Source organism: Chiloscyllium plagiosum, chromosome 3, assembly GCF_004010195.1.
Source record: "Chiloscyllium plagiosum isolate BGI_BamShark_2017 chromosome 3, ASM401019v2, whole genome shotgun sequence".
Taxonomy (NCBI): Eukaryota; Metazoa; Chordata; class Chondrichthyes; order Orectolobiformes; family Hemiscylliidae; genus Chiloscyllium; species Chiloscyllium plagiosum.
Genome location: NC_057712.1, coordinates 129,234,813 through 129,257,259, shown reverse-complemented (window position 1 = coordinate 129,257,259; position 22,447 = coordinate 129,234,813). Strand labels below are relative to the sequence as shown.

Here is a 22,447-nt window from a genome sequence, read left to right as displayed (position 1 = left end):
ACCCACCCAGACCAATTCCCCTACATTTACCCCTTCACCCAACACCATGGACAATTTAGCATGGCCAATTCACCTGACCACATTTTTGGCCTGTGGGAGGAAACCAGAGCACCCGGAGGAAACCCACGCAGACACGGGGAGAATGTGAAAACTCCACACAGACAATTGCCTGAGGCGGCAAATGAACCGGGGTCTGTGGCGCTGTGAGGCAGCAGTGCTAACCACTGTGCCACCGTGCTGCTTGTTTACGATCAGATCAGTTGTCTGAATGATCCATTATCCAAACAAAATACTCCCTTCCAGTCTAGTTCAGATAATCGAGATTGTTCTGTATAGCCTGAGGTTCCATAGGGTGCTCTGATATCCCAGTTTGTAAAGTAACAAATTAAAATCATGCTATTTTTCAGTGTGCCGCATACCATGTTTTATAGTGAGGGCGTCTTGGTGTGTTATGGGGTATTTGATGTATTTTTGTGGCTTGTGTTGTGTTTGATGTTGAGTTTGAGTGTTTCTGCTGACGTGATGAAGTGAACAACAATAACTTGCAATCATATAGCATCACTAACATAAACGTTCCAAAACCTTTCTTGTAAAGCTTCGCATCCTTCATAAAGCCACTAGACTTTTCCCAAAGTGCAGAACCCGACACACATGAAACAGGAATTCTCAGTGGGGGTTGTGGTCATGTTTTTGGATAAGTGGTATAAAAGGGCAGTGTGAGCATTTCCAGCATGTGTCACTGACATTGATCATGAGTAGGAATCCTGACTGATTCTTATTTCCCAGTTAATGACCAACATAGACTGGTTCACTGTTGCTGCTTTGGCTGTGTCTGAGTCTTCCTCTTTCAGTGAGTGGTTTTGAGTTTCTTGTATTTGGTACTTCATATCTTGTCATTGCCTGAACCTGTCAGCAAATCAGAAAGGAGCTAGTTAATGTAAAATGATCCATGTTGCAGATTGTATTATTTGATAACCTTGGGTCTGGTGGCAGTTGTCCTATGCAAGTTTTCAGTTGTTCGGTTTTAAAGCTGATGTCAATGTTTTGAAATTTTCATCCTGTGATTGAGGTCTGGTGGGTATTTTGAATTCCCTGTTTCATTACCTTGGTCCCAGCTCGGTTTGTACATGAGAGATGCTGCTTCTTTGCACCTGGTGCCAGAACTGTTTGGTGACGTGTTTTCTTGTATAAAGAAGGCAGGATCAGCCATTGCTTGGAGTCTGGAATCCCTACAATCCTGAGGCTTGTATTTGGAAATCCTTCCACAAGGAAGGCATGGATTATTGAGAGGGTAGGCATGAAAGTGAGTTAAATCCACAATCAAGCCCTGACTGTATTAAATGTCGGAGTAGTTTTGAGGGTCCAAATGACCGACTTCTGATTCTTATGTTCCCAAACAGCACAGTACCTGTCAAAAAAAAAATCTCTCTTTGGACAAAACAATTTACTACGTTGTAATGTTCCTCATTAGTACTGTGCCTCAGGCAGTACCTCTGCCAAAATACTATCCAGATCTTGATGTTTTCATAATGGCCCTGGTGGTGCAGTGATATGTATATCACGATGCCTCCATGTGAAGCTGTTAAAGGTGGTGTATGTTTCATTCACTCCTGTTCTAACATGAGCCTTTGTTTCCACAGGTTGCACAGAGAGGGGAGGACTACTGGTTGGAATTGGGTTTTCAGCCGTGTTTGGGGAACACTGAATGCTGAGCATAGTCCAGAGATCACCATTGATGTGTGATGTTTGGTGGAGCCCGACATGTCAGGAGCAACAGCCCAGCTACTGGCCTCTGTTGGAACAGTCATCACTTCATCCCCAGAGGCTATGAAACCCAATAAGCGTGGCCGTGTGACTAACCAGCTCCAGTACATGCTGAAAGGAGTGGTAAAAACACTGTGGAAACACCAGTTCGCTTGGCCTTTCCATGTCCCAGTTGATGCTAAGAAACTTAACTTGCCGGTAAGTTGGGTTCTGGGGTGTGTTATTTGATTAAGGCATTCCCAGTGCAGAGGGGATTGATTAATGGTGACACGATTTATTTTTATGTATTCTATCAGATAAGTGCTTGAGAAGTGATGCACACTGTGCTGTATTGAATTTGACTGGTGACACCTTGTTGCAAACACCACCCCCTCGGCTCCCACATTCTGATCTGCACTTGTTTATTTCAGGAACAGGGGAAGATAATTATCCTCAGTACCTGTCGGTTAGAGTGTGGAGAACAGCAGGGTTCCTGCGGTTTCACTGTTGAAAGATCATGACCTTGCAATATAGGGATATTAAATGGATGTGAATATAGATGGTGAATACTGACTTTGTATAAGATTTCAGATGGATTATTGTATACAGATGTGGTTGCTACATTATAGGAAAGGCATGACTACGTTGGAGAGAGTACAGACATGATTTGTGAGAATGGTTCAAGGAGTGAGAAATCTCAGTTATGGGAGTGTTACCCTCAGAGAAAAGGATGCAGAACGAAGATTTGATAGAGGTTTTCAAATTCATGAGCAGGTTGGACTGAGTAGCTTGTAACAGTGATTCCAGTTTGTAAAAGAAAACTATGTGAGGACATAGATTTAAAGTGATATGCAAATGAAGCAAGGATGATGTGAGAAAAACGTTTTCACATTGAGTAGTTGGATCTGGGATGCACTGCCAGGAAATGTGGTGGAGGCAGGTTCAGCTGAGGCATTTAAGAGGCTTTGGATGATTATTTGGTTAGAAATGAGGTGCGGGGTGGAGGAAAAAACAGGAGTAAAATAAGTGCAGGTACAATGAGCTAAATAGCCTGTTTCTATCCCATAATAATTCTGAGATTCTGTGATGTCAATCTTGTGGTAGGGTGTACTTATCATTGAAAAAGCAAGTGGTAATTCAGTTGGCTCTGACTTTGGATCAGTAACTGCTTTCATTTTGAGTAAAACTACGAAAAATAAGGCAACAGGGAGATCCAACTCAGGGTTGATAGAGTAAATTGAGACAATCCTTTTCTCTATTTGCAGAGTCCAGAATGAGGAATAAATCTGGGAAGTCTAACAGAGTCACTGAAAAACAAACCCAGAAAAACGTCTTTACATAACATGACCGTGAATTGAAAAATGTTTGAGGTGTTTCAAAGCAAGATGTGAATTTACTTGAGGGGGAAGGGAATGTGTGAGATTTGTAAGTTGGAGCTGTCAGTTTTGTGCAATAAATGACTCTATGGTTCTGATGTTATGAGGTATTGAGGTTTCTGGAGCAACCTATTCAGACACGTTGTTACACATCAATTTCCACACAAAGTCCATTAATGGCAGTGCAGGCTATTATAGGTGAGGGAGAGGGAGGGAGGTGAGCGGGCTTCTCTGTGTGTCTGTGTCTCTCTCTGTGTCTGTCTGTCTCTCTCTCTCTCTCTCTCTCTCACACACACACACTCTCTCACTCTCTCTCTCACTCTCTCTCTCACTCTCTCTCTCACTCTCTCTCTCTTTTGAGGGTATTAATGGACAGTGCTCTCCCTCTCCAAGATATCTGGCACAAACATTCTGAAGTAGTCCTTTTTTCCTGTTTTCTCATCAACCTGTTCAGAGATGTCCAGACACACTTCTAGAGCAGTGGGACTTGAATCTGTCTCTCCTTACTCAAAGGTAGGGACACTACCACTGTACCTCAAGAGCCCTACCTGAAGTGGTTCCTATCACTTCCCTTTACTTATATGTCTGGAAGTGTTTGAAAGGGTCCTTAGCTGAGGAATAGAATAAACCTCGCAGCTCAGCGAACAAACCTACATCCAAAACCTCAACCGGAGCTACAAATCTTCTCAAAACGCGTTAAGAATTGGAACTACCTGTCCCATGCAAAAATCAGTGGAAATGTTATCTGCATTTAATTCTGAATACGTATTATTCAGGGCTCGGTCTACGATGTAACTAATCTTAATTTAGTTAGCAGTGGATTTAAATTGAGTGCTGTGTGGTCAGACTTCTGTTGTCCTGCATTGTTGCTGCTGATTTTCCAAAAGAAAGTAAGATTACTAAACCAGTAGTAAGTTTGGGCTGATACTGTGGCAGGTTGAGCTTTTGTGAATAACAAGTTAATGTTTCTGATTGGGTGAATGGGCAGGACGCAACAGAGTGGGCAGGTGGTGATGTTTGGATAAATGTGAGGCCGGCAAAATGATGGTTGTGAGAGGGCTGAGGCTAGCAGTGGTTGGGAGAGAGTCCTGTTCACATGCCCCGTGTGTCTGTCCTTGGCATGTTGCAGTGTTCCAATGAATCACCCAGTAAAATGGAGAAACAGCATCTCATTTTCAGACCAGGCACTTCACAGTCTTCTGGACTTAATATTGAGTTCAAGACCTTCAGAGTGTGAAAATTAATTCGTTTTCTTGTAGTTTGTTATCAATTGAAACCAACACCCCGGCCGATCCCACTTACTGTCCATTCAATTCCAGGAGGAGACATGTCATTGTTCTGCCATTCTCACATTCCAGTCACAATCAGAACTATCAACATCTTTTACTACCAGCCAACTGTAGCATAAGTGCTGTCCCCTCCACAGCTTGCTTGAGCTCTGATGAAGAGTCATCTACACTCAAAATATCAGCTTGCTCTCTCTCCATGGATGCTGTCTGACCCAATGTGATCTCCAGCATTTGTTGTTTTCAGTCATGAGAGAGTGGTGGGCGTGATGTCAATGTATTAATATGCAAGAAATGTACTCCTTTTTCCTTCAGGATTTTAAGTCATTTCCTGAAAAATCTCACTTCCAGGATTATCATAAAATTATCAAGCAACCTATGGATATGGGGACAATAAAGAAACGGTTAGAGAGCAATTATTACTGGAGTGCAAGTGAGTGCATGCAGGATTTCAACACCATGTTCACCAACTGCTACATCTATAACAAGGTAATATGTGGACCATATCAGTCTGTCTGTCTAATTCGAAATGAACAATAAATGTTGACTCTTCCTGTAAGCTCCTGTGACTTGTTAGTCATTAATGCCCCCTACTCCCTCATGAATTACTCTATGCCCATGACTGATCCGCATTTTAAATCTGCCTTTCCCTATGAGCAGGTAAGGAAAGATATTGGTTATCCTATGCAATTAGTCCTCTTGTATGTTGCTCGTGATGAATCATCTGGGAAATCTAAATGTTAATTAATTAAGTCTGGAACAAAATACTAGACTCAGAAATAGTGCGTGTGAGACTACAGATTGTCTTTAAAACCCGTCTGGTTAACTTATGTCCTTTTACAAAAGAAATCTTGCTGTCCTTACCTGGCCTGAATCCGTACGTGATTCCAGAATAAGGTCACCTTGACTTGAATTGCCTCGTGAAATGGCCAAGTGAGCCACATATTTGGGTGTTTAGTACCCCCTTCTCAAAGATAATAAGGATGGTACGAAATGCTGACCTTACAAATATCCTATAATTGGAAAAAAAATGGAACTGACAGTTTCCAGACCTTTGGTTTGTTGAAATATTGTTCAAAACCTAGTTTCTAATTGGCCTTTAGATCACTTCCCCTTGAAATAGCCAAGTCGTGGCTGGAAAGAGAATGACTGCATGAATACTTTAACCATATCAACCCCTTGAGCATCTGAGTCAATATACCCCGGTAGTCCGAAAGGATAGATGCCAGCATGCTGGGGACATTTGCCAAGTGCATTAGCAGCTAACAGGGAGGGGGGGGGGGGGTCCCCTCCTCTGAGAACCTACTCTTCTTTCTCTGGTGTTGACAGATGCATTGCTTGTTTCCAGAGCATTTCTTCCTTATTTCAGTCTTAGTTGTGCTGTATATTTTTATCTCATCTGGAAAGGAGCAGTCCAGACAAAAATGGAACATTCTTCTTGCAGCAGGGTAGGTTAAGGGGAGATTGGATAGGTTTTAAAAAAGCTGGAATTTTGCTGGAATAAATAAGAAGAAACTGTCTAGTGGCAGTGGGACGCTACTTTACTTTAAGATATCCTGTAATGGAACATGAGGGTAATATTGTTTTGTTGTATATAATACGAATGCCATTTCTCAGTGGTGCCATGCATGTAGCAATGCATTTTGCTGCACTACAGCACTGTAAGGTTCTGTAAATTGTCTTCCAATATCTCTCGTTGCAGCAAATGTGAGAGAGATGTTGTGGCACATGTGCCATGACTTATGTTATTATGTAGCACCAACCTGTCACCAGTCCCTGTGTGCACAACCTTTTGAACCTCTTCCTGTCTCTCAGCCTGGCGATGACATTGTGTTGATGGCGCAGACTCTGGAGAAGATCTTCCTGCAGAAGGTTGCTCAGATGCCACAGGAGGAGGTGGAGCTGATGGCTTCATTGCCAAGGGGCAAAAGTCGAAAGCAGACAGGTAACTAAAATTGTCCAGATGCAAGGTAATGATTTAGATTTTGTTTTATAACCTGGAGTCTACATTAGCGAACCCCTGCCACCCCAGAAAAAAGGCCACCACCTGGCCGCACCACTGATCCCAGGTTCCAGCACCGATCTTTGCTGAACCAGTAAAACTCAAGGTGGTTGTTGGGGCAGAGACTCCCAACAGCTTCAGGGAGAGGAGATTCATAGATTCACACACCACACAGAAGGCCCTTTGGCCCATCAAGTCTGCACTGACATAGCTATCACGAAAGGGCACGCTAATCCCAATTTCCTGCACGGGTCTCACATCCTTGAATGTTATAATATTTGAAGTATTCATCCAAGTTTTTCTTTTTGAAGATTGTAAGGTTTCCAGCCTCCACTATCTCCCCAGGCAGTGCATTCCAGATTCCCATCACCCTCTGAGTGAAAAAGTTTTCTTTCCCAAATCCCCTCTGAAGCTACTACCTCTTCCAACATAGAACAGTACAGACCCTTCGGCCCTTAATGTTGTGCCGAAAGTTTATCCTTCAGTAAGAGCAACTAACCTATATACCCTTCATGTTACTGTCATCCACGTACTTATCCAAGAATTGCTTAAATGTCTCTGACTTTACCACCACCGCCAACAGTGCATTCCACGCACTCACCACTCTCTGTGTAAAGAACCCACCTCTGTCATCACCCCCAAACCTTCCTCCAGTCACCCTAAAATTATGCCCCCTTGTGATAGCCATTTCTGCTCTGGGAAAATGTCTCTGGCTATCAACTCTATCTATGCCATTTATCATCTTGTACATCTTCATCATGTCGTCGCTCACTCCTCTTTGCTCCAATGAGATAAGCCCTAGCTCCCTCCACCTTTCTTCATAAGACATGCCCTCCCAGTCCAGGCAGCATTTTGGTTAAAAACTCCTCCGCACCCTGTCTCAAGCTTCTATGCGGTTCCTATAACAAGGCAACCAGAACTGAACACAATATTCCAAGTGTTGTCTAATCAGAGTTCTACAGAGCTGCAGCATAACCTCGCGGCTGTAAAATTCAATCCTCCTGCTAATGAAAGCCAACACACCATACACCTTAACAACCCCATCAACCTGGGTGGCAACTTTGAGATATCAATGCACATGGACGCCAAGATCCCTCTGTTCCTCCCCACGCTAAGAATCCTGCTTTCAACCCTGTGTTCTGCATTCAAATTTGACCTTCCGAAATGAATCATTTCGCTCTTTTCCAGGTTGAACTCTGTCTGCTACTTCCCAGCCCAGCTCTGCATCCTGTTAATGTCCCGTTGCAACCTACAACAGCCCTCCACACTATCCACCACTCCTCCAACCTTCTTGTCATTGGCAAACTTACTAACCCATCCGTCCATTTCCTCATCCAAGTCCTTTATAAAAATCACAAAGAGCAGAGGTCCCAGAACAGATCCCTGAGGAACACCACTGGTCACCGAGCTCAAAGCTGAATACTTTCCATCTCCTACCACCCTGTGTCTTCTATGGGCCAGCCAATTCTGTATCCAAGCAGCTAAATTTCCCTGTATCCCATGCCTCCTTACTTTTGAAATGAGCCTACTGTGGGGAACCTCATCAAAAGCCTTTCTAAAATCCATGTACATCACACCCACTGCTCCACCTTCATCAATCTGTTTTGTCACATCCTCAAAGAATTCACTAAGACTTCTGAGGCATGACCTGTCCCTTACAAAGCCTTGCTGACTGTCTCTCATCAAACTATGGTTTTCCAAGTAATCATAAACCCTGTCTCAGAATCTTTTCCAAAAATTTTTCCACCACAGACATAAAACTGACTGGTATGTAATTCCCAGGAGTATTCCTATTCCCTTTCTTGAACAAGGAAATAGTATTTGCCACCTGGCACTATTCCAGTGGACAGTGAGGACACAAAGGTCATCACCAAAGGCGCAGCAATCTCTTCCCTTGCTTCCTGTAATACCCTTGGGTCTAACCCATTTGATTCATCTCTCCTAAAACAATGCTGCCTTATGATTGATCCCTCAGGGCAGTGTGGTGGCTCGGTGGTTAGCACTGCTGCCTCACAGTGCCAGGGACCCAAGTTCGATTCCGGCCTTGAGCAATTGTCTGTGTGGAGTTTGCACATTGTTCCTGTGTCTGCGTGGGTTTCCTCCAGGTGCTCCAGTTTCCTCCCACAATCCAGAGATGTGCAGATGAGGTGCATTGGTCTGCTAAACTGCCTGTAGTGTTCAGGGATCTTTAGGTTTGGTGCATTAGTTGGGGTAAATGTAGAGTAATAGGGTATGGGAATGGTCTGGGTGGCTTACTGTTTAGAGGGTGGGTGTTGACTTGTTAGGCCTAATGGCCTGTTTCCACACTGTAGGGATTGTATGATTCTGTGATTCAACCAAGGGAATCAACTGCTCTTTATTCACCCAGTCCATAACCCTCATAATCTTATACACCTCAGTCATTTCCCCCTTCTGTCCGCTGGAAAGAAAACAATATAAATCTATCTAGTCTCTCCTTATAGCTCAATTTCTTCATCCCAGACAACATTCTGGTGAACCTTCTCTGTATCCCCTCCAAAGCCATCACATCCTTAAGTGAGGTGACCAGAACTGCACACTGTTGTCCAGTTGTGACCTGACCAATACTCTGTACGACTCCAACTTTGCCTCCTTGCTCTTCTACTCTACAGCAAGACTAAGATCAGCCAGCTCTTCATGAGCACGACTCAGCTGCCCAGGGTTGAGTTTGGGCTGTGATACCCTCTGAGGAGGGAGATTGTGGTGATTGCTGAGCACTCATCCCACACCTCAGCATTAAACCGAAACAGGACCAGAACTGTTCCTCGGAAAGGGAAGGTTTTTAAAGCTGAATCCAGACAGTGTTTATTTCTGTCTCTTTTGTTTCTTTCTGGTCACAGCAGGACGAATCTCCTCAATGTTTCCTTATCAACCTGTTCAGAGATGTTATTACGCAGCTCTAGAGTAAGTAGGACGTGAACCTGAGTCTCCTAGCCCAGTATTAGGAATGCCACAAGAGCCTTCAGAATGGATTTTCTAAGGCTGTAGGTAATGGCTGTGTCACTGGGGTTACAGCAGTGTGTCTATTGTGTTCTTATCCAAGGAATGGATCTAACTGGTGTTGGATTGGCCACATTGAGATCCTGCCTTTCAGTGTTTGCAACAGAACTTTCCCAAGGGCCGTACAAAGTACCTACTTACAGCAGAGAGGGACAGTGTTACTGAGGAGTTGATTGTACTGTTTGTGATTTCAACCGAGAACCAAAAGGCTTCATTGACCTGTATACTCTACATGCTTCAGTGCTGTCTAGTTTGGCTCGGGAGTTACTCTGCTCCTTCTCTTTCTCTGCAGGAGTGCAGCAGGTAGCAGCAGTGTCTTCAGCCAGTGAACCAACTGCCTTCTCAGGAGCCTCGACCACAGCCTATCCTTCTCCCATCATTGTCTCCACAGCAGTGCCAACAGCTTTGCTCAGCCAGGTCACAGCAGCTCCTGCTCAATCCTCCAGCTCAGTGATGCCGGTAACTGCTCCAGCCATACAGCTAATCACCAAGGTAACAACCCACTCCACATTTGGCTCCATTTATTGGCTGGTTACTCCACATACAGCTGCCCCTCTATGGGGCAGGCAGTCCAGGTTTTAAAGCAGGAGTTATTTCTGTGATGCCATTGGCCTGTCTTTGTGCAGTGAGTGGTTTCCAGGCAAATGGAAAAGTCTCAGCTTCAATTGTTCATCTCTGGAACTGGGCAAAAGGTCCTGGACCCAGGAAGGTGGCTAGTATTGGCTGTACCAAGCAAGGGGAAACCAAACGATAGGGAAAATGTTTAACCACAAACTGATCCCATTCAATTGGAACAGTGTATTTACTACATATGAGAATAATGATAAAGACCATTTATAGTCCTATCAAGAGTGGCCCATGGCACCTTGGCACACAAGCCTGTCAGAGACATTGGAGGGGAACAGTGATACGGTAATTAGATCGAATTCTATGAAGGAATCAAGTATTACACTAAACAGCATCAAGTGTTGAACATATCGAGCTGGTGAGTGTTCAGGTTCAGTATAGTATTGAAGTGAAAACAAAGGCAATGAAGCTTGTGGACACAAAAACAGAATGCTAGAGAAAATCAGTAGGTCTGAGCAGCATCTGTGGAGAGAAAAATCAAGTTAAGTTTCAAGTCCAGTGAGAATTTCCAAGTTTGCAAAAACGAGTGGAAGCATGAATTGTGCAGAAGGTGGAACAGTGCTTCAAGGGGATTTGGCTAACTGAGTGGTCCGAAATGTGGCAGATGGAATACAGGATGAAGGAGTTGTGAGGCTTTCCCCAGTGGTAGAATAAACAGAAATACAGAGTATCTCTTAAGTGGTGATAGGTTGGGACTTCAAAGCTGTGATGGAGTGGGTCCTTGTACACAAGTCACTGAGCACTAACATGCAGATACAGCAAACAATTAAGACAAATGGTGTGTTGGCCTTCAGTACAAGAGGGTTTGAGACAAGAATAAAGATGTCTTTCTTCAATGAAATGAAGTTTTGTGAGATCACAACTGGAACATTGCGTGCAGTTTTGGTCTCCATAACTCCAGAAAGAGAGAGCTGCCCCAGAGAAATACAATAGTTGTTCAGCAGGGAAGTTCCTGGAATGTGCTGTCAGAGAAGGTGGCAGAGGAGGATACGAGAGTAACATCTAAGAGATGTTTGAACAGACACAAGAATGGACAAGGAATAGAGAGATATGGACCATGTGCACACAGATTGAATCATGGTTGGCACAGACGTGGTGGGCTGAAGGGCCTGTTCCAGTGCTGCACTGTACTGTTCTAGGTTATGTTTTTACTGGGCCTGTCAGGGTACATCCAGGAAGGATGTCCTCTGGCATTTATTTTAGGTGGGAGAGAGGGTGTGTGGGTGGAGTTCAAGACTAGGGTACATGATCTCAGAATTAGCAACATGCAATGTAGGCTTGAGATGAGGGAAAATCTCTTCAGTCAGAGGAGTGAGGATCAGGTGAGTATTTGGATTTTGCTGCCACAGAGGGTGGTAAGCACATCGGTCATTGAGAATGTTGAAGTTTGATATTGATAAATTTCTACATATTAAAAACATCAAGGTATACCGGAAGTGTTGGGGATTAACCCTGACCTATCTCAGGAAAGGAATATTGAAGTAGAATATTGGTCCTGGATATCATTGAATGATGGAGTGAGTTCAAGAGAATGCCTTCCTCCTGTTTGTTCTAAATTCCTAAAACCCTTTTGTTCCCTTGTTTTAGAAAAAGGGTGTGAAACGGAAAGCAGACACTACAACTCCCAGCACATGTGCTATGGCTGCGAGTAAATCCCCTCCTGCAGCCTCTGCAGAACCCAAACCTTCCAAGCTGGCATGCCGACGGGAGAGTGGGTGTCTCACCAAACAAACAAGGAAGGAAGTGGAGGAGGTGGAACTCCAGCCATCCGTGGGGAAGAAGGGGAAACTGACGGAACACCTCAGGCACTGTGACAGCATCCTGAGGGAGCTGCTATCCAAGAAACATGCAGCCTATGCGTGGCCTTTCTACAAACCTGTTGATGCTGAGGCCTTGGAACTGCACGATTATCATGAAATCATTAAGCACCCAATGGATCTCAGCAGTGTTAAAGTACGTTAGCTTCTCCTGTGCCTAACAGAGAGGCAACTGTGATCGTTATTGAACAGAGGCAGTCTAGAATTTGGGATTCAAGCTCCGGTCTCCATCACTGTGTTGTGCTTATTTTCAGATTTTTGTACTGTTGCTTTGTGGGGTTTTGAGGATTGGTTCTGGGTTTGCTTTGGTCCAGAAAGATAGGAAAGCAAGTCAAATCCAATTGTAAGTTATTAGCCCCATAGCCCATCAACCTTCGGGTTGAAATGTATTCCAAGAGCAGCAAAACGCTCTCATGCCGTAGGGTGGGAGAAGTTAACAAGAAAGGATGTGCGTTGTGACTGTTTCTCTCACAGTCCTGGGACTTTGCTGAGAGTACTTTATATAAAGACAGTTTGAAGTGTAGTCACTGTCCTGTACGAAATGAGGCATCCAGCTTGCACAGAATGAGCTCATCTGCATGCCCAGCCCTACACCCATGTGTGCGTGCACCTAGCACTGTGTGAAGAAATTGTAGAATCTCAAGACTTACGATTCAGGAGGAGGCTGTTTGACCCATCCATACTTGCACTGGATTTTCAAGTAAACATTAGACCGTAGGAGCAGAAGTATGTCATTAAACCCATTGAGTCTGCTCCACCAGACAATGATCATCGCTAATCTGATCATCCTCAACTTCACTTTCCTGCTTTTTCCAAAAAAACGCGTTCCCTGACTGATCGAAAAACTGTTTCTGTCAAACATGAATATATTGAATATATTGAGAGCTCACCTACTTGAGCTCACCAGCCTTGAGAGCTCACCTACTACAAGCCCCCTAGAAATCTGGTATGCAAGAACAGCTTCTCTCCATCTTCTTGATCTCGCCCTATGAAATAGCTTGACTGTAAGGTCAGTGCATAACAATGAGTGAGAGTCAAAACGTCAAAGTCCCACTTGAAGGATGTGGGCAAAAAACTCCAGGCTGTCTCTCACTGGTAGTACTGTTGGAGAATTCTGAGGAAGCACTTTCATTTCACAAATCCCAGCGGAACTCTTCCCTCAGAACTCTGCTGAGTTATGTCTTCTGTTGAAAATTCCAAAACTAAGGTTGATAGCTATTTATTTGACTTTACTTGTTATTTTTACTTGATTTGATGGGGAGCTGCCATACACGTGAGTGTGTGTGTTTGATGTGCATTGTGGCAGGGTGTGTGTGCCTTGGTTCTGCAATACACTGTTGGCAGTACGTGATCCTGATTGTCCTCTGCTTTTGCAGAAAAAGATGGACAGTCGTGATTATCAGGACCCCCAGGGATTTGCTGCAGATATCCGGTTAATGTTTTCCAACTGTTACAAGTACAACCCTCCAGATCATGAAGTAGTGGCAATGGCCAGGAAACTGCAGGTAAGGAGGCATGCAACTACATTGCACACTGACTGCGCCATGACCCTGGTCCTGGACTGTGATTGTCCCCGTGACCCCGGTCTGTGATTGTCCCCGTGACCCCAGTCTGTGATTGTCCCCGTGACCCCGGCCCCGGTCTGTGATTGTCCCCGTGACCCCGCTCTGTGATTGTCCCCGTGACCCCGGCCCTGCTCTGTGATTGTCCCCGTGACCCCGCTCTGTGATTGTCCCCGTGACCCCGGCCCTGCTCTGTGATTGTCCCCGTGACCCCGCTCTGTGATTGTCCCCGTGACCCCGGCCCTGCTCTGTGATTGTCCCCGTGACCCCGCTCTGTGATTGTCCCCGTGACCCCGGCCCTGCTCTGTGATTGTCCCCGTGACCCCGCTCTGTGATTGTCCCCGTGACCCCGGCCCTGCTCTGTGATTGTCCCCGTGACCCCGCTCTGTGATTGTCCCCGTGACCCCGGCCCTGCTCTGTGATTGTCCCCGTGACCCCGCTCTGTGATTGTCCCCGTGACCCCGGCCCTGCTCTGTGATTGTCCCCGTGACCCCGCTCTGTGATTGTCCCCGTGACCCCGGTCTGTGATTGTCCCCGTGACCCCGCTCTGCGTGACCCCGGTCTGCGATTGTCCCCGTGACCCCGGTCTGCGATTGTCCCCGTGACCCCGGTCTGCGATTGTCCCCGTGACCCCGGTCTGCGATTGTCCCCGTGACCCCGGTCTGCGATTGTCCCCGTGACCCCGGTCTGCGATTGTCCCCGTGACCCCGGTCTGCGATTGTCCCCGTGACCCCGGTCTGCGATTGTCCCCGTGACCCCGGTCTGCGATTGTCCCCGTGACCCCGGTCTGCGATTGTCCCCGTGACCCCGGTCTGCGATTGTCCCCGTGACCCCGGTCTGCGATTGTCCCCGTGACCCCGGTCTGCGATTGTCCCCGTGACCCCGGTCTGCGATTGTCCCCGTGACCCCGGTCTGCGATTGTCCCCGTGACCCCGGTCTGCGATTGTCCCCGTGACCCCGGTCTGCGATTGTCCCCGTGACCCCGGTCTGCGATTGTCCCCGTGACCCCGGTCTGCGATTGTCCCCGTGACCCCGGTCTGCGATTGTCCCCGTGACCCCGGTCTGCGATTGTCCCCGTGACCCCGGTCTGCGATTGTCCCCGTGACCCCGGTCTGCGATTGTCCCCGTGACCCCGGTCTGCGATTGTCCCCGTGACCCCGGTCTGCGATTGTCCCCGTGACCCCGGTCTGCGATTGTCCCCGTGACCCCGGTCTGCGATTGTCCCCGTGACCCCGGTCTGCGATTGTCCCCGTGACCCCGGTCTGCGATTGTCCCCGTGACCCCGGTCTGCGATTGTCCCCGTGACCCCGGTCTGCGATTGTCCCCGTGACCCCGGTCTGCGATTGTCCCCGTGGCCCCGGTCTGCGATTGTCCCCGTGACCCCGGTCTGCGATTGTTCCCGTGACCGTGACCCCGCTCTGCGATTGTCCCCGTGACCCCGCTCTGCGATTGTCCCCGTGACCCCGGCCCCTTTCTGGGATCCTGGTCTGCACCATGGCTTGACACTGACTTGTTTTATTCCATGTTAGGATGTTTTTGAAATGCGGTTTGCAAAGATGCCGGATGAGCCTGCTGACATCTCCCTGCCCCCTCCCCTGCCTCTCCCAATCGTCTCCAAGCCCAAAGTGTTGTCGAGTGACAGCAGCCACGAATCCTCATCCAATTCCAATAGCTCGGATTCAGAAGAGGAGAGAGCGAATCGATTGGCGGAACTGCAGGAGCAGGTGGGTGTTGGCAACCCCTCCTCTCAGAGGACCATGGTAGATATCAGTACAGTACCTTAACATTATGCTTGCTTTTAATCATTGTGCATGCCCACTTGTAGCTGCACTGGTCATTGTCCTGTTAGCATTATGTATATGAATACAGCACATTCAGTCAGGCAGCATCTGAGGAGCAGGAGAATCAACGTTTCGAGCATAAGCCCTCTATCCTGATGAGTGTCTTATGCTCGAAACATCGATTCTCCTGCTCCTCAGATGCTGCCTGTCTAGCTGTGCTTTTCCAGCACAATACATTTTGACCTCCAAGGATTGTCAGGTTCAGAGTCTCATAGGTAGCACAAGAGTGTCTCAGCAAGTGTGTTTGCAGTCTGGATCGTGGTTTAGTGGATGGGTAATGAAAAGGACTGCACTAATGATCAAGCAATATTAGTTCAGATCCTATTTCCACATCTGAAGAATTTAAATTTTGTTAATTAACTAAATTGGGAATAAAAAGCTGGTATCAATAACAGTGACAGTGTTCCACTGAGACAACCGTGAAATCTGTCTGGTCACTCTTGTCCTTTCAGGAATGAAATCTGCCATTGTTCCATAGTCTGCCTTGGGTGTGAGTCCCAATGCCCCCTCTTCAATGTAGATGTGAGTTTTCACAACCTTCTGAATGGATCCAACAAAACAGCGAAGCTCACCACCGACTGAAGCTCAACAAGCACAGAAGGATAATAAATGACGGTCTTGGCCTCATTCTATGTCTTCACTTCACTTAACAATAGAATAACTGAATATTATTCTTTAGATCAATGTTATTATATTTTCATACTGATTGGATGGTTATCACAAGGGTTTTTTATACTAACTGTAGCGATAGGCAGCATTCTTAGGTGAAATAGGTGACTTTGGACCTTTGATGAACGGCACTCCAGTGTTAGCAAACACTTACTGACTCTCTCTGGGGTACAGCTCCCACACACACTGACTCTCACTGGGGTACGGCTCCCACACACACTGACTCTCACTGGGGTACGGCTCCCACACACACTGACTCGCACTGGGGTACGGCTCCCACACACACTGACTCGCACTGGGATACGGCTCCCACACACACTGACTCTCTCTGGGGTACGGCTCCCACACACACTGACTCTCTCTGGGGTACGGCTCCCACACACACTGACTCTCACTGGGATACAGCTCCCACACACACTGACTCTCACTGGGGTACGGCTCCCACACACACTGACTCTCACTGGGGTACGGCTCCCACACACACTGACTCTCACTGGGGTACGGCTCCCACACACACCGACCCTCACTGGGGTACGGCTCCCACACACACCGACTCTCACTGGGGTACGGCTCCCACACACACCGACTCTCACTGGGGTACGGCTGCCATACACATTGACCTCCTATGGAAATGGATATTGGGGAGTGTTCGTACTTGAGTGGAGGTTTCCAACACTATCGTGATTTTTTTTGTGCATGTGCTGTTGCATCCATTTCATCACACAGAATATGATAATCTGTGGTCATGATTCACTAGGCTTAAGTGGACTGAGATTTCAGAGGCAAAAGCATTTCTATGCTCATCACATCTTAACCATCGAAATGGAAGGCATTCCTGACTATTATTAAAGCAGAGGAGAACACCAAAGTCACAGAGTTAGTGTGCTTTTCACGAGAAAATAAGATTTTTGAAATCTCAGATCTAGTAGGAGTGCCCTTGGCTTTGTTAAAGGGAAGACTATTTAAAATGCGACACTGTCCGACCGTTATTGCTGCATCTTGCAATGGCATTACCATCTTTATAGTTTCCCATTCAGGATGTGAGAAATATCCAAAATACTTTGCAGCTAGCTTACATGTGAATGTTAGTCACTGCTGTGAACACAGAAATATGGCAGCAGAGTGCCAACAATCCAATGAAGTTGATTAAGGGATAAATATTGATCCCATCATTCCATGGAATTTATCCATCTGATTCACTCATGTCCTCTTGGAAGGAAACCCAACCTTACGTAGTCTGGCCTTCATGTGACTCGAGCAGTGTAGTTGACTAATAACTCACGTCTGGACAATTCGGCTTGGGCAATAACTGCTGGCCTGATCAGTGATGCCCGCATTCCATGACTGAATTTAAAAGATATCCCTGTTCATCAGTGAAATAGTACGAGACATATTAGCCCTGTGGAATCTTTCAGCCCAGTGGAGTAGACAGATATGATCTTATATAATGTACAATTTGAAAGTGGGTATTTTCAATAGTCCAGCATTCCCTCTGTTGACCATCGGGTGGGTCGCTCCTCGTGCTGATCCTCGGGCAGGGCAGCTCTCCCTCTGCACTGACCCTTGGGCAGAATACTGGAGTGGGACTTGAACCACAGTCTGGCTCTGAGGCCTGTGTACCATACACCACTTACACTTGGAGTTGCAGTTGTACGTTTTGGCACCAGACAATGGGCTGGCTGAAAATCGGCACCAGTGTAAGAGTTACCACGTTTTCTTGAACATTGAAGAGAATCTTGATTTTAATTGTACTTGTCCCCTCAGCTGAAAGCTGTTCACGAGCAGCTGGCAGCTCTGTCCCAGGCTCCTGTCAGCAAACCAAAGAAGAAGAAAGAGAAAAAGGAGAAAAAAAAGAAGGAAAAACACAAAGTGAAAGTGGAGGAGGAGGACAAGAAGTTCAAGACCTCTCAGGCGACCAAGCAAGCACAGTGCAAGAAACACAGCAGCAAGAAGCCCGGCAGTGCAAACTCACTGACCAGGTGCGACACCCAGAAACTGCTGGAGCAGCAGTGATTCTCTAGATAGTAATATGAATTGCAGGCGTGGTGGATCTGTTCACAGAAACATAGACTACAAAAGCAAGGCCCTAAACACTTTAGACATCTTGGTAAGACATCGTCTCACCTGGACTTGTGTATTCAGTCTGGACACCACATGTTTAGGAAGACTCTCGAATTTCAGGAGGTGGCACATAGGGAATTTATTGGAACATTTTTAAGATGTATATAAATTATTTTGGATATTGGAATTCAGTGTAAAATTTCAAAGTTTCCAGATGGACCCAAATGTGAAGTTGCAACAGTGAGGATGATACCACGTGACTTAAACTGGATGTAGATTGACTAGCAGAATGGGTAGACTAATAGCTGATGGAATTTAATAGAGAGAAATGTGAGCTGATGCATTTTATTAGAAGAAGGAGGCAAAATAGAATTTAATGGCACATTGTTGAAGAGTGAAAAATATGAGGACCTGGGCGAGCATGTGTATTGACCTTTGAAGGTGATCGGATATCTTGAGAGAGTGTTTAGTAAAGCATTTGTGTGATCCTTAGCTTCATAATTACTGACATTGACTGCAAAAGTGGGGAAGTGATGCTGAACGTTTACAAACTTCCAGTTCAGTCACAATTAGAGCATTACATCTGATTCTGGTCACCATGCCTTGGGACGTAAATGAGAGTATGTCGAGGAGATTCATCAGAATGGTTCCAGGGATGAGGAGTTTCAGCGACCAGGTTAGGGTGGAGAACCTGGTGGTGTTCTCCTTGGGAAGAAGGTAATTGAGAAGAGATTGGATAGATGTGTACAAGATCAAGGCAGATTTAGATGAGGTTGGTAGAGGTGTTAGCTGATGATACAGGGACGAGGGGATACAGGATTAAGGTCTGGGGTCATTGTTGGAGATTGTGTAGAACTTTCAGTGATTGCCATGACCTGGAATTCACTGCCCATTAGAATGGTAGAGGTAGAGACAATAAATAATTTCAAAAGGAAATGTGACAAGAATTTGAGTGAAGTAAACTTTCATGGCTATGGGGAGAATGGGACTGAAAAGCAAAATTCTGTGGATGCTGGAAATCTGAAATAAAAACAAAGTGCGGGAGAACTCAGCAGGTCTGGCAGCATCAGTGAAGAAAGAAATGGAGTTGACGTTTGGAGTCCAGTATGACTCTTCAGGGAAATGGGACTGCTATATGGGCAGCCAGCTTGGAATTTTCCCTAGATCGCATGACTTGGAACATGAAGGAGAGATTTAATGGAAGTGTTCGGAATCATTAGAGAATTGTGTCAGCCCAATATGGAAAAGCTGTTTCCATCATCGATTGTTCAGTAGCCTCAATACCCTTTTAAAATAACTGGCAAAGAACCTGTGTAAAGATTGCAATAAGTTGTAATTTGGAATGGGGAAAAAGATTCAACAGAATTTACAAAGGGAAATTAAATATACATGGGAAGTGAAAAAATTTGGCAGGGCTGTTGGGAAAAGAGGTGTTTGGGAGAGAGTTGGAAGGTCTGAAGCAGATTTTGAAGAAGGGGAGAGGCAAATGATGACAGGAACAAACTGGAGTGGCAGGTTTCTCTATGATCATGGCCACTGAGTCGTCAGATATATTTTCAACATATTTACTCAAACAGAAGATGCTCATTAATCCCAGAAAATCTGTCCTTATTAGAGCAACCTCTCATCTCTGCATCCTGCCATCTACCTGTAACCTTTCATCTGTTCTATCAGAAATTCTCCAGACCTCTCATGGTTGACCAGCTCATTTCCTGTGACATTCAAACATAATTCAGCTGCTCCCTCCAAGGATAAAATGCTTGACTTAACTTTTTTGTTTAACATTTTCTAATCAACCTGTTCAGTGATGTCATTACACACCTCAGGAGCCAGTGGGACTTTACCTTTTACTCTTAGCTTGCTTATTTTTTGTCCTTCCTATTGCTCCAACTCTTTTGCCCCATCCAAAATTCCATGTTCCATCATTGATATCCCTTGCCATTCCCTGATCTGCCAACCCTTACCATTCCTTTAGCTCTACCCCTTAACTGTAATGAATAGTTTGCAGTGACTGTATTCCCAAAGTAACCTTTTTGATAGGTATAATCAAACATTCTGAGGATATGAGGTGTTGCTCTTTGAATGCTCTTCTTCCTTTGGCATGGAATATTTCTGTCACTTCCTTTTTTGTTAGATCCCTGAAGCAAGCTACAAAGCTACCCCTGCTTTATGACTCCCAAGAGGAAGAGGAAGCTCAGCCAATGTCATATGATGAGAAGCGTCAGCTGAGTCTCGACATCAACAAACTTCCCGGTGAAAAACTGGGTCGGGTGGTGCATATCATTCAGTCGAGGGAGCCTTCTCTCAGGGACTCCAACCCTGATGAGATTGAAATAGACTTTGAAACACTGAAGCCCACAACTCTCCGAGAGCTGGAACGATACGTCAAATCCTGCTTACAGAGAAAGCAAAGAAAATCATATAGTAAGTGGTAATATTTGAGGCTTGTAATACAACACAAATGTTGTGCATTTTGGGGATACGTACCTTTGCAATCCACATGTTGTGTTTGAAACTTGTAAAATTACGGTTTACTGTGTGTTTAACTTCTGGATTAGTGGTGCTGGAAGAGCACAGCAGTTCAGGCAGCATCTGAGGAGCAGTAAAATCGACTGCTCTTCAGGCTCTCTGCCTTTATTCCTGATGAAGGGCTTTTGCCCAAAACGTCGATTTTACTGCTCCTCGGATCCTGCCTGAACTGCTGTGCTCTTCCAGCACCACTAATCCAGAATCTGGTTTCCAGCATCTGCAGTCATTGTTTTTACCCTGTGTGTTTAGCTACTTGGTTCTGACTTTCACTTATTCTGTCATCTCTTCTGAAAGGGATACACTTCCAGAAGGAAATTGTTGAGCTTCACCGTCACCATTGTCTAAGTGTTACCCATTCTTGATAAGTGATGGACATCACATTCTGTTCACTTATAGGCCAGGTAGCTCTGGTTTTCCTCTTCTCTCCCACAGTAGTTACAAGACAAGTACACAGTAACTGGGAAAGATGGTAGAGTCATGTTAAAGTGACTGGCCTGGTAATCCAGTAGCCTAGGTGACTACGGTTGGGGCATGGGTTCAAATCCATCATGGTAGCTGGTGGGATTTAAATACCATTTAATAAAATCTGGGATTGAAATTCCGTCTAAGTAACGGTGACCACAAAGCTATCGTTGCTCGTTGTAAATTCATACCATTTAGGGAAGAAATTCTGCTGTCCTTACCTGGTCTTGTATCCAGATCTAAAGCAGTGTGGTTGGTTTTTAAAACAGTGCTTTGCCTCTCTGTCCACAGAGGAAGAAACATGCCTGAAATTAATCTCCATAATGGAGAAGTGTTTGAGACTGGAAGGTGACACATCCCCAATGACCATCCCCTGAGAGAGTTGGAAGAGATGGCGGAAGTTAGTGGTTCCAATGGTGACCATCAGTTAATGCTGCAACACGGCCTGCAGATTGGAATGTTGTAAATGGAACCGCACTGTTTAAGATTGGAGAAAGAGAAAACAGGAACTACAGTTAGCCAGATGTCAGGAGCAGGAAAAATAGTAGGATCTATTACAGAAGTGTTGATTACTGGATATTTAAAACTTAGAAAATAATTGGCTGATTGGGAAGGGTCAGCATGGGTTAATGAAGGAGACTCTTCTTGACAAATTGGTATGTTCAGAGGGTGTTTCTAGCAGAGTTGATAAGGGTGTCACAGTAGATGTGGTGCAGTTAGATTTTCAGAGGGATTTTGACAAAGTCCTACGAGGAGAGGGAGAGGTGGGTAGGGGTGTGCATAACTGAGATCTGGACAGTGGGGGGAGGTGGGTAGGGCCATGTCTGAGATCTGGACGGGGGCCTGTTGTGAAATTTCCAAATTTGTGGAGGATACAAACCTTGGTGGGAATGTGAGTTTTGAGGAGGATACAAAGGCATTTTAGGGGATTTAAAGTCTGAGTAAGTAGGAAAGAGCATGGAGCGTGTACGTAATGTGGAAACGTTTGTGGGGTTAACAACTTTGGTGGGATGAAGGAGCTGCAGGGTATGTTTAAACTGGTGAAGGTTTGGAAAGTGTCAATATCTCAAAGAAACCTGGGTATCCACCTTCAGACGTCACTGGAATCTAACAAAACTACCTGCAACGAACACCTCGGAAGGGAAATGATAGGAGCATGCACCAGTTGTATGTGTGTCACGTTATGCTATCTGGCAGCTGAGAGGTGTGGGTCAATTCGCCTTTGCATCTGGAACTGCTTGTAATCTTAGTTCTTTCATGATCTTTGTTTCAAACACATTTTCAGACACATCGCCTGACATGTTCAGCGGTAGAGATGGTGAAGACCAGCACACTCTGTGGGATTCCAGCAGTAACCGACCCCCATTACCAGGTATACTATGAGATTTGGGTTACCTACCATTCACCTCATAACTTCCCACCAATATAATTCAACCAGTTTGCTCAGATTGATG

General features: G+C 45.6%; 1 protein-coding gene across 5 annotated transcripts in view; it reads left to right on the top strand.

The window, feature by feature from the left end:
* The first annotated feature begins 1,640 nt into the window (after nt 1–1,640).
* Nucleotides 1,641–22,447, top strand: part of LOC122548531 (bromodomain-containing protein 3-like) — a 58,227-nt gene continuing 37,420 nt past the window's right edge. Inside the window, exons 1-10 of one of the 5 annotated variants that reach the window (XM_043687302.1) lie at nt 1,641–1,962; nt 4,757–4,894; nt 6,221–6,350; nt 9,718–9,917; nt 11,640–12,005; nt 13,246–13,374; nt 14,961–15,155; nt 17,706–17,920; nt 20,137–20,426; nt 22,279–22,365. In XM_043687302.1, coding sequence (XP_043543237.1) covers nt 1,762–1,962; nt 4,757–4,894; nt 6,221–6,350; nt 9,718–9,917; nt 11,640–12,005; nt 13,246–13,374; nt 14,961–15,155; nt 17,706–17,920; nt 20,137–20,426; nt 22,279–22,365 — 1,951 coding nt within the window. In that variant the 5' untranslated portion in view covers nt 1,641–1,761. Of the gene's footprint in view, nt 1,963–4,720; nt 4,895–6,220; nt 6,351–9,717; nt 9,918–11,639; nt 12,006–13,245; nt 13,375–14,960; nt 15,192–17,705; nt 17,921–20,136; nt 20,427–22,278; nt 22,366–22,447 lie in introns of all 5 variants that reach the window. The other 4 variants (XM_043687300.1, XM_043687299.1, XM_043687298.1 and 1 more) reach the window with 4 other exon arrangements.